General features: G+C 39.9%; 1 protein-coding gene across 1 annotated transcript in view; it reads left to right on the top strand.

The window, feature by feature from the left end:
• Positions 1–11,914, top strand: part of CBL (Cbl proto-oncogene) — a 90,425-nt gene that overhangs the window by 23,928 nt on the left and 54,583 nt on the right. The window contains exon 2 of the mRNA XM_023517301.1: positions 1,716–1,963. Coding sequence (XP_023373069.1) covers positions 1,716–1,963 — 248 coding nt within the window. The remainder of the gene's footprint in view (positions 1–1,715; positions 1,964–11,914) is intronic.

Here is an 11,914-nt window from a genome sequence, read left to right as displayed (position 1 = left end):
CAGTGATGTCATCATAATTCACTGCAACCTCTAACTGCTAGGCTCAATCTTCCCACTTCAGCCTCTCTAGTAGCTGGGACTACAGTTAACATGGCACCACACCTGGCTAATTTTTCTGTTTTTTTGTAAGGAGGTCTTGCTTTTGCTCACAGGTCTCAAACTCCTGAGCTGGAACATCCTACTGCCTTAGCCTCCCAGAATGTTAGGAGTGCAGGTGTGAGGTTTCTGGTTTCTTTAGATCAACTTTGAGAAGAGTATCCATGTTATAGTTAGTATAGTATAATATTGTTGCAACATATTATTCTACTGTGATGACTATACTACAATTTATACTTCTATTTCCCGTTTTCATTATTACTAACAATGCTTTTCTGCAAATTTGCGTGGATCTGCAGGTACACAGAGTGTATAAACCTTTAATGTGACAATATAGTGCTGGCCTGTTTTCTAAGTTGGTTCTGTCAGTTAAGATTTCCCACCAGCAGTCTTTGAGGGTTCCTTTTGCCAAGCAGTTTGCATTGCCAGTTTGGTGTGTGTCTGGTTGTGTTGGTTGAGTACCATGTCATATTTTTGGTTATTTGGATATGATATTTTGCCTTTGTTATAGTGTTGTTCAAGTCTTTTGTCCATTTTTGTATTAGATTATCTATCTTCCTTACTGATTTGTAGATGTCTTTATTATTCTACATGTGTATATCTAGATATAGTCATCTTGTAAATACGTTCTGATTCTGTGACTTGTGTTTTTTTGTTGTGGTCTCTTCTGTTCCACTCATTAATCTTCTCTAGACACAGAAAATCCATGTAAGTCGAAAGCACAAGAAAGATGGTAGGAATAAATACAAATAATTAGTCAATCTATCAAATAAAAAATGAATTAAACTTACCTTTTAGAAAGGAACGGTTGTTACATTGGATGACCACTTAAAACATAAGAAATCAGAAAAGTTGAAAGTAAAAGATGGGAAAAAGAATTACCAGCCAAATTCTGAGAGCCCTACATTTATATGGGAAGGAATAGATGTTTCAGTTCAACCCCAGACTTTGCTATGTCTAAGTTCTCTCTCTTTCTGTCCCCTAGTGGTTGTTAAAACTTAAAGCCCTAGATTGCAGAGATTTCCACCCTCATGGCAGCCATGTCCTTTACTTCATTCTGCTACTGGGAATTTTCTTTACTCTATTGTAGGTTCAGCCATGTAATTGAAAGTAATTTTCAATATTGAATCTAGCACATTTTCAGCATTTGTTTGGATGTTTCCCCCCTCATTTTTAGTCTGCACTGTGTTTTGTCTGCAGTGTTAGTCTTTCATAGGGTTTTAAGAACGTAAGAACCTACACTTTGGACCAGGATTGGTAATGAAGGCTTGTGGTCCCAGCTACTTGGGACACTGATTTGGGAGGATCATTAGAACCCAGAACTTTGAGGCTGTAGTGAGCTATGATCATGCCATTATAGCCCATCCTAGGTGACTGACCCAAATCTTATCTCTCAAAAAAACCCAACACAAACAAACAAACAAACAAAACACCCTCTGAGAGACCCTTAAAAATGTCAAGTGACTGCCTGTAGACAGTGGGTATTCTGGGTTATTATATTCGCATGCATTTTTCATATTTCTGCAAAAGAGCACATATTTCATAACTTTTTAAACTTTAAAGAGGAAATTGTCCTTACGATTCTCCAAGTAATAGCACTTCTTTTCCATTTGTTGCAGGTGGTGCGGTTGTGTCAGAACCCAAAGCTGGCGCTAAAGAATAGCCCACCTTATATCTTAGACCTGCTGCCAGATACCTACCAGCATCTCCGTACTATCTTGTCAAGATATGAGGGGAAGATGGAGACACTTGGAGAGAATGAGTATTTTAGGGTGTTCATGGAGAATTTGATGAAGAAAACTAAGCAGACCATAAGCCTCTTCAAGGAGGGGAAAGAAAGAATGTATGAGGAGAATTCTCAGCCTAGGTAATGGAGAAATGCTACACAAATATTAATGCAGGTCTGTGGACTGCCTGAGTGGCTAACACATAGCAGTAGAGGCATTGGTTTAATTTTATATTGACAGGAATAGAAAGTTGATATTTGATTTAAAAGTGTGCTTTATATAAAAGGTTGCCCGATAGATTTGTTTATTTCTGAAAAACCAGACTTACAGTCATGAAAATGAGTCAGAGGCAGTAGATCTTTTGGAGACCCTGAAGATCATGAAATAAGAGGCAGGTTTTGCCAGAAGCTGTCGCATACTAGATAAATTTTGAGCATGGGATTGTAGAAGAAATAAGCCAGTAGTATAGATGGCTTGTTAATAAATCAAGGTGAAATGACATTTCCCTTATAGATAAAAGTAACTTAAAATAGAAAAGGCAGAGGCAAATGGAGTTAATTCAATAAGGAGTTGAAGGACCGTTACGTATTCTTCTGTACTCATTACATACTAAAAATCGCAGGGTACCCTACATGTCATTAGGGTGGCTATTGTAAATTACATACGGGGAAAGAAATTAGTTAACTGTATGTGTGGATGTAATTGTGTTTGATTTTGTCCAGTAGGAAATAGAAACTTATCTAGAATAAGTAATAAAACACGATTTTTAGGCCAAGAGTGGTGGCTCACGCCTGTAATCTTAGCACTTTGGGTGGCCAAGATGGGTGATTGCTTGAGCTCAGGAGTGTGGAAAGCACCTGTAGTCCCAGCTACTGGGGAGGCCAAGGAAAAGGATCACTTGAACCCAGGAGTTTGAGGTTGCTGTGAGCTAGACTGATGCCACGACTCTAGCATGGGACAATAGAGTGAGACCCTGTCTTAAAAAAACAAAAATAAAAATTTCAGGGGTGCGCCTATGGCTCAGTGAGTAGGGCGCCGGCCCCACATACCAAAGGTCACGGGTTTGAACCGGCCCCAGCCAAAATGCAACAATAAACAAAAAAAAGCCAGGCGTTGTGGTGGGTGCCTGTAGTCCCAGCTACTCAGGAGGCTGAGGCAAGAGAATCGTCTAGGCCCAAGAGCAGGAGGTTGCTGTGAGCTGTGACACCATGGCACTCTACCAAGGGTGACAAAGTAAGACTCTTGTCTATAAAAAATAAAATAAAAAAAAGATTTCACTAGAATTTTGGAGTGAATAAGTTACTCTCAAGGAGTGACTTGAAATTGGGAGGGACAGTCATTTCTAAAGGCATTCATTGTTTACTATGTGTGACTCCAGCAGTAGTAACCTACTGAATGATACTCTTGTCTACTTTCCTTTAGACTAGTCTCTCACTTATTACCATGTTATTACCTTGACTGCAATGCATTACTCAGGTTCAGTGTAGGATATCAGTCTTTCTTCTTAAAAAGATTTCCGGTGAATGAATTCAATGTGTAGGAACCTTTGTAACTTTTAGTTTATGTGAAAATGAACTTTATTTCTTTTAAATATTTGAATTTCAGACTGCGTGTGGTGGTTCATGCCTATACTCCCTGTGATTTGGGAGACTGAGGTTGGAAGATCGCTGTAGGTCAGACGTTTGAGACCAGCCTGGCAACATAGGGAGACTCCCCATCTGTAGGTAAAAATAGAAATCAACCAGGAGTAGCATCTCTTAAGTCCAGGGTTAAGGAGGTGTACAATTAGTGAGGTTGCAATTAGTGAGCTGTGATCAAACCACTATGCTCCGGCCTGGGACTACAGAGTGAGACCCTGTCTGTAAAAATAATAAATAAATAGATATATTTTGTATCTTTTGTTAAAATAAAACCTTGACTATATGGAACACTTAGCTAACAAGTCATTTTATATTGCTGAGTTTCTAACAAATCTGAAATTGTGTCTAATTCTAGGAGGTAAAGAGAATTAAGCATTCAAGTTTGTCACGTTACAAGTGCTTTAAAAGGAGGTGTGTACAAAATACTGTGTGGACAGTTTTGCCTAATGGCATCAGAGAAGGTGGCATAGAGCTGCGGTCCCCCAACCTCTGAGCCGTGGACCAGTAGTAGGCCCAGTAGGATGTGACAACACAGCAGGTGGTGAGTGAGATGAGTGCCGGCAAGCAAGAAGAGCTTCATGAGTGTTACAGATGTTCTCCGTTGCTCCCATCACTGCCGAAGCTGCTTCTCCTGTCATATAAGTGGTTCATTAGATTCTCATAGTGCAAACCCTCCTATAAGGTGCACGTATGGGGCATCCAGGTTGCATTCTCCTTATGAGAATCTAATGATCTGAGTGGAGATGTAATGTGCCTGAGTCATCCTGAAACCATCCCCCCACGCTCTGATCAGTGGAAAAGTTGTCTTTCCATGAAACTGGCCTCTGGGTGCCAAAATGGTTGGGTACTGCTGGCATAGAGGAGTGTTATTTGAACTGGATTTTGAAGGATAAGTAGGAATTATCTAGGTAGAGAAGTTAAGAAAAAGCCTTTAACACAGTGGCATGAAAATGTAGACTCTATAGTTTAAGGAGCATGAGAAGTCTGGTTTGACTAGAATATCTGGAGATAAGCTGGAAATACAGGTTGGAGTCAGATTGTGAAGGGCTGTTCTTTGACCTGTAGATTTTGTCCTGTGGGTGATAAGCTGTCTTAGAATAGGTTTTTGTCTTTTGTGTGTGTGTGTGTTTGTTTTGAGACAAGTCTCACTCTGTTGCCCCAGGCTAGAGTGCTGTGGCATCAGTCTAACTTACTGCAACCTCAAACTCTTGGGCTCTAGTGATCCTCCTGCCTCAGGCTCTTGAGTAGCTGGACTATAGGCGTCCACCACAATGCCCAGCTAATTTTTCTACTTTTGGTGGAGATAAGGCTTTGCTCTTACTCAGGCTGTTCTTGAACTCCTGAGCTCAAGCTGTTCTCCTGCTTTGGCTTCCCAGAGTGCTAGGTTTATAGGCATGAGCCCCCTTGCCCAGCTTTAGAACAGCTTTTTAAAATTTTTTATTTTTGAGACAGAGTCTCAAGCTGTCACCCTGGGTAGAGTGCCATGGTGTCACAACTCACAGCAACCTCATCTCTTAGGCTTAAGTGATTCTCTTGCCTCAGCCTCTCAAGTAGCTGGGACTACAGGTGCCCAGCACAACACCCAGCTGTATTTTTTTGTTGTGGTTGTCATTGTTGTTTAGCAGCCTTGGTGTATGTGGCCGGCGCCCTACCCACTGAGCTATGGGTGCTGAACCAGAACATTATTTAATTTTTTAATGATTGATGGTTTCTTGCTAAGAGCCAACGTAGTGTACTGGTTATAAGCAGATGGACTGAAGCCAACTGCCGAGTTTGAGTCTTTTGTCACTTACTTTAGCTATATGATGCCTCAGTTTCTTCTTCTGCTTCTTTTTTTTTTTTTTTTTTTTGAGACAGTCTCACTATGTTGCCCTCAGTAGAGTGATGTGGCATCACAGCTCACAGCAACCTCCAACCCTTGGGCTGAAGCAGTTCTCTTGCCTCAGCCTTCCAAGTAGCTGGGATGACTGGGACTACAGGCACCTACCACAATGCCCAGCTATTTTTTGTTGCAGTTGTCATTGTTGTTTAACTGGCCCAGGCTGAGTTTGAACCTGCTGCCCTTGGTGTATGTGGCTGACACTGTAACCACTGTGCTATGGGTGACAAAACCCTCAGTTTCTTCTTTAAAATGAAATAGTAGTAGTACTTTTTCCTTTTAGGAATCTTGGGGGTTAATGAATACTTGGAATAGTGTTTGGCACATTGAAAGTGGTAAAGTAGGTTAACTCTTGTTACTTTTTTTGTTTTTTGAGACAGAGTTTCACTTTATTGCCCTCAGTAGAGTGCTATGGCGTTATAGCACATAGCAACCTCAAACTCTTGGGCTCAGTCGATGCTCTTGCCTCACTCTCCCGAGTTGCTGGGACTACAGGCACCCGCCAGAATGCCTGGCTATTTTTTTTAGAGATGGGGTCTTGCTCTTACTCAGGCTAGTCTCTAACTCCTGAGCTCAAGGTATCCCAGAGTGCTAGGACTATAGGCATCAGCCAGCGTGCTCAGCCAACTGATGTTACTCTTAATCATCATCATTATTTTTATTGCTATAGATGTAGCTTATTGTATCGAGTTATGTATCAGTGATACTGTCAGGTTCTAATGAAGTATGTAGTTCACCTTTACTAAATTTATATCTTTTTTATTTGCCCTTATTAAATGTAAGTATATAATATATAAAATAGTAAATGTAAGTATGGTTGACCCTTGAACAATGCAGAGGTTAGGGGTGCCAACCCCCTGTATAATCAAAAATCTGAGTATAACTTTTGAATCCCCCAAAACTTAACTATTGGTAGCCTATTTGTGACCCTAGAGGCTTGTTGATAACTTAAACAGTTGATTAACGTGCATTTTGTATATCAGTATTATATACTGTATTCTTACAGTAAAGTAAGGGGGCAAAGCTGGAAATGGAGTCATGCTCTGTTGCCGCATCTAGAGTGCAGCGATGTGATCAGAGCTCACTGTTAACCTCCAAGTCCTGGGCTCAGGTGATCCTCCCATCCTGGCCTCCCATAGTTCTGGGACTGCAGACATGAGCCATGGTGCCCAGCCTTTCACTTCTTTTTAAACTTCACTGTTCAGTATGCCTGTTTATATCAGTTTTATTTCCCCTAATATAAGGCATTTAAGCCTTTGAATTTTGGATATGGGCTTTTAAAACAGTTTTGGTCAAATTATATGTAAAGTGAGAAGAAATATATTTCAGATGAGAATTTTTTTTTTCTTTTTGAGACAGAGCCTTACTTTGTCACCTTCGATAGAGTGCTATGGTGTCATAGCTCACAGCAACCTCAAACTCTTGGGTTCAAGAGATCCTCTTGCCTCAGCCTTCCAAATAGCTGGGAATACATGTCACTGTGCTGGTTTTTCTGTTTTTAGTAGAGACAGGGTCTTACTCTTGCCCAGGCAGGTCTTGAACTCCTGAGCTCAGTCTACCTGCCTCTGCCTCCCAGAGTGCTAGGATTATAGGCCTGAGCCACCAAGCCCAGCTGAGAATCAGTTTTTAAAAATAAAGGACTATATATGAACTTCAGTATATGATCTTTGTCACTTGTATTTGGTTGTTTAAGGGCTTTTTTTTTTATGTTTAGTCTTTTTATTGAGATAGATTCACATACCATAAAATTCACCCATTTAAATTATATAATTCAGTGTATATTTTTAGTGTATTTATAAAATTATGGAGTCATTACTGTTCTAATTCCAGAACATTTGAAACCCCCTACCCACTAGTACTCATTCCTTACTTCTCTTTCTGGGTGTCCCTATCTTCCAGCCCTTGGCAGTCATTAACATCTGCTTTTGTTTCTGTGGACATAGCTGTTCTGGTCATTTCATGTAAGTGGAATTGCATAACACGTGACCTTTTGTTCTTCACTTTCACTTAGCGTGTTTCCACAAATTCATTCATATTATAGCATGTATCAGTACTTCATTGCTTTTTACATGTAAGTAATATTTGAATATATGGATATACCATATTGTTTATAGATATTTGTGTTGTTTTTTCTTTTCGGCTATTACAAATAATGCTGCTATGAATAATTGTGTACAAATTTTGTGTTTTCACTTCTCTGGGTATATACGCCCAGGAGTAGAATTGCTGAGTCATACGATAATTCTGTATTTAAATTTTGAGGAACCTCCCAACTGTTTCCGCAGCAGCTGTACCATTTTACATTCCCCCAGCCACATATGAGGGTTTTGATTTCTTGCCAGCACTTGTTACAAATTTTTGATTGTAGCCAACCTACTGAAGAAGTTTTGAAATGGATTTCCCTAATGAATAATGGTATAAATACCTTTTCATCTGCCTGTTGGGTATTTATATAGAATAGTCCCCACCTTATCTGCAATTTCACCTTTGTGTCAGTTATACCTTCGGTCAGCTGCATCATGAAAATATTAAATGGAAAATTCTACAATTCATAAGTTTTTTTTTTTTTTTTTATGGAGCCTCAAGCTTTCCCCCTGGGTAGAGTGCCATGGCATCACGCTCACAGCAACCTCCAACTCCTGGGCTCAAGCGAGTCTCCTGCCTCAGCCTCCCAAGTAGCTGGGACTACAGGCACCCGCCACAACGCCTGGCCATTTTTTGGTTGCAGCCATCATTGTTGTTTGGCGGGCCCGGGCTGGGGATTCGAACCCACCACCTTAGGTGCATGTGGCTGGTGCCTTAGCCGCTTGAGCCGCAGGCGCCGAGCCAATTCATAAGTTTTATTGCATGCCATTCTGAGTAGCATTTTGAAATCTTGTATCATTCCACTTTCCAACCTGGGTTATGAATCATCCCTTTGTCCAGGATATCCATGTTTTATGGTGTATAGTGACCCTTTAAGTCAATAGCCCATCTTGGATATTGGGGTGAGAACACTTAGTATATATAGGGTTCAGTACAATCTGTGGTTTCAGGTATCCACTGGGGGTCTTGGGACATATTCCTTTTGGGTAGAGGGACTAGTGTATCTTTGGGGAAATGCCTGTCGATGTTTTTGCTCATTTTTTTTTTTAAATTTTGCTTTCAATTGGTTTTCAGTTTTCTTAATTTGAAGTTGTTTTCTTTTTAATTTTCTTTTTCTTTATTTATTTTTTATTGAGACAGAGTCTCACTTTGTGGCCTTCAGTAGAGTACCGTGGAGTCACAGTTCACAGCAACCTCCAACTCTTGGGTTTAAGTGATTCCCTTGCCTCAGCCTCTCAAGTAGCTGGGACTACAGGCACCTAACAGAACCACTGGCTTGTTTTTGGTAGAGATGGGGTCTGACTCTGGCTCATGCTGGTCTCCAGCCTCTGAGCTCAGGGCAATCCACCCGCCTCGGCCTCCCAAGGTACTAGGATTACAAGCGTGAGCCACCATGCCTGGCCTTTCTTGCTCATTTTTAAATTGAGTTATTTATCTTTTTATTGTTGAGTTATGAAATTTCTTGTACATATTCTGGAAAGTGGACTCTTACCAGATAGATGATTTAGAAAACTTTACTCTGATTCTGCAGATCATCTTTTCACCTTTTTCTTTTGGTTGTTTGCACTTTTAAGAAACTGTTGGCTATTAAAAAAAAAAAAAAAGAAACTGTTGGCTAATTCAAGATCATGAAGATTATGCCTGTTTTGGTGGCACCTGTGGCTCAAAGAGTAGGGCGCTGGCCCCATATACTGGTAGTGGTGGGTTCAAACCCGGCCCCAGCCAAAAACTGCAATAAAATAAAATAATAAAATTTAAAGAAAAAGATTATGCCTGTTTTTTTCCTAGGAGTTTTACAGTTTTAGATCTCAAATTTAGGTCTTTTATTCGTTTTGAGTTAATTTTTGCATATGGTTTGAGGTAGAGGTTCAGCTTCGTTTTTTTGCATCTGGATATCCCTTTATCCCAGCACCACTTTTTGAAAAGACTGGCCTTTCTCTATTGAATGGACTTGTTACCCCTGTAGAAAGTAAATTGACCATCAATGTAAGGATTTATGTGTGGATTCTCAATTTTATTTCCTTAATCTACATATCTATTACCGTAGCTGTGTATTATAGTAAAGGTTTAACATCAGGAAGTGTGAATCCCCTGACCTCATTCTTCTTTTTCAAGATTGGCTACTATTCTAGATCTCTTGCATTTCTAAATGCATTTAAAATCAGCCTGTCAATTTCTGCAAAAAGAACAGCTGGAATTTTGATAGATACTATATTGCCCCTGTATATCATTTTGAGGAATATTGTCATATTAACAATGCTGAGTCTTCCAATTATAAACATTGAATGTCTTTCCATTTACTTACATTTTTATTAATTTCTTTCAGTAATGTTTTATGGTTTTTAGGGTTCAAGTCTTTTACCTCTAAGGTTCAATTCATTTCTAAGTATTTTATTTTTGATGCCTTCGTTAAGGAATTTCTTTTCTTTTCTTTCGGCAGTGGTATCAATCATCAGAGTTCACTGTAGCCTCAAACTCTTGGGCTTAAGTGATACTCTTTTTTTTTTTTTTTATTAAATCATAGCTGTGTACATTAATGCAATCATGGAGTACAATGTGCTGGTTTTATATACCATTTGAAATATTTTCATCAAGCTGGTTAACGTAGCCTTCACTGCATTTTCTTAGTTACTGTGTTAAGACATTTATATTCTACACTTAGTAAGTTTGACATGTACTCTTGTAAAATGCACACTGTAGGTGTGTTCCCACCAGGAATTTATTTTCTTAACTTCTTTTTCTTTCTTCCTTGTAATTTCTTCAAGTTAAAGTGTGTTTTCTTAATCTCATTTTTGGATTGTTCATTGCTCATATATAGAAACACAGTTAACTTGTATATTTATCTTGTATCCTGCAACTTTGCAGAATTTATTTATTTTTGGCTCTAATAATTTCTTGGTGGATTCCTTAGACTTTCCTATATACAAAATCATGTCATGTGCAAATAGAAGCAGCTTTACTTCCTTTTCTTTCCATGTGCTTTTTTTTTCTTGCCTAATTTTTTTTTCTTTTTTTGAGATAAGTCTTATTTTGTCCCCCTCAGTAGAGTGCTGTGGTGTTACAGCTCATAGCAACATCAGACTCTTGGGCTCAAGTGATTGTCTAGTTTCAGCCTCCCAAGTAACTGGGACTACAGGTGCCCACCACAATTCCTGGCTTTTTTTTTTTTTTTTTTTTTAAGAGACAAGGTCTTGCACTTGCTCAGGCTGGTCTCGAACGTGTGAGTTCAGGCAATCTACCCACCTCGGCCGTCTGGAGTGCTGGGATTACAGGTGTGACCCATTATACTCGGCCTTTTTTCTTGCCTATTTGCTAGAAAAAGCAAGTCTAGGTCACTGGCTAGAGCTCCTGTGTTAAATAAAACCTGTGTTGAATAGAAGTGGCAAGAATAAACATGTTTGTCATGTTTTGGGAGAAAGCTTTCAGTCTTTTACCATTGAATATGATGTTAGCTATGGGAGTTTTGTAGACTCTCTTTATCAGGACCAGGGAACTTCCTTCTGATCCTTGTCAGGACCAGGAAACTTCCTTCTGATCCTTTGTTTAGTGTTTTATAATCAGAAGTGATGGAGTGTGGGTCATGGGAGCACTGTGTGGCTTGTGCCTATAATTTCAGCACTTAGAGAGGGTGAGATAGAAGAATTGCTTGAGGCCAGGAATTTGAGACCATCCTGGACAACTTTGTAAGACTGTTTCTAAAGATGTTTTTTTTTTTTCTTTTTTTAGTTTTTTTTTCCTTCTATGGAATAAAATGGTTTGAGTGGATTTATTGAGGGGATATTGGGCAGATTGTTTTTTATTTTATTGCTTGGAATTCATTGAGGGTATAAAGAATTAGGTTACACTGATTGCACTTGTTAGGCAAAGTCCCTCTTATAATTGTGTCCCGCCCCTTCTATGAAGATGTTTTTAAAATTTTAGATATGTGTGGTGGCACATGCCTGCAGTCCCAGCAACTCAAGAGGCTGAGGCAAAGGGTCACTTGAGCCCAAGACTTGGAGGTTGCAGTAAGCTGTGATTGCGCCACTGCACTCCAGCCTGGGTAACAGAGGAAGATTTGTCTCCAAAAAAAAATTATTAACAGGTGTTAGAGACCACTTATGCTTTGTTCTGGTTTCTCTTTTTGGGATAGATGAGATTGTGGAGTAGCTGAGTACTAGGTAAATAAAGTATATGAAAAGAACCTTATTTATCAACAGAAAAGTAGCTTGAATAGCTTAAGCCTGAGTAGAAATTTGTTGGCTCAACTAATTCTAGTAGAAAAATGAGTTTCTGGCTCGGCGCCTGTGGCTCAAGCGGCCAAGGTGCCAGCCACATACACCTAAGGTGGCGGGTTCAAATCCCCAGCCTGGGCCCGCCAAACAACAATGATGGCTGCAACCAAAAAATGGCCAGGTGCTGTGGCAGGCGCCTGTGGTCCCAGCTACTTGGGAGGCGGAGGCAGGAGACTCGCTTGAGCCCAGGAGTTGGAGGTTGCTGTGAGCGTG

This window comes from Otolemur garnettii, unplaced genomic scaffold (genome assembly GCF_000181295.1).
Source record: "Otolemur garnettii isolate 467f Iridium unplaced genomic scaffold, OtoGar3 scaffold00108, whole genome shotgun sequence".
In the NCBI taxonomy this organism is placed as follows: Eukaryota; Metazoa; Chordata; class Mammalia; order Primates; family Galagidae; genus Otolemur; species Otolemur garnettii.
This window is presented reverse-complemented; position numbering and strand designations above follow the sequence as displayed.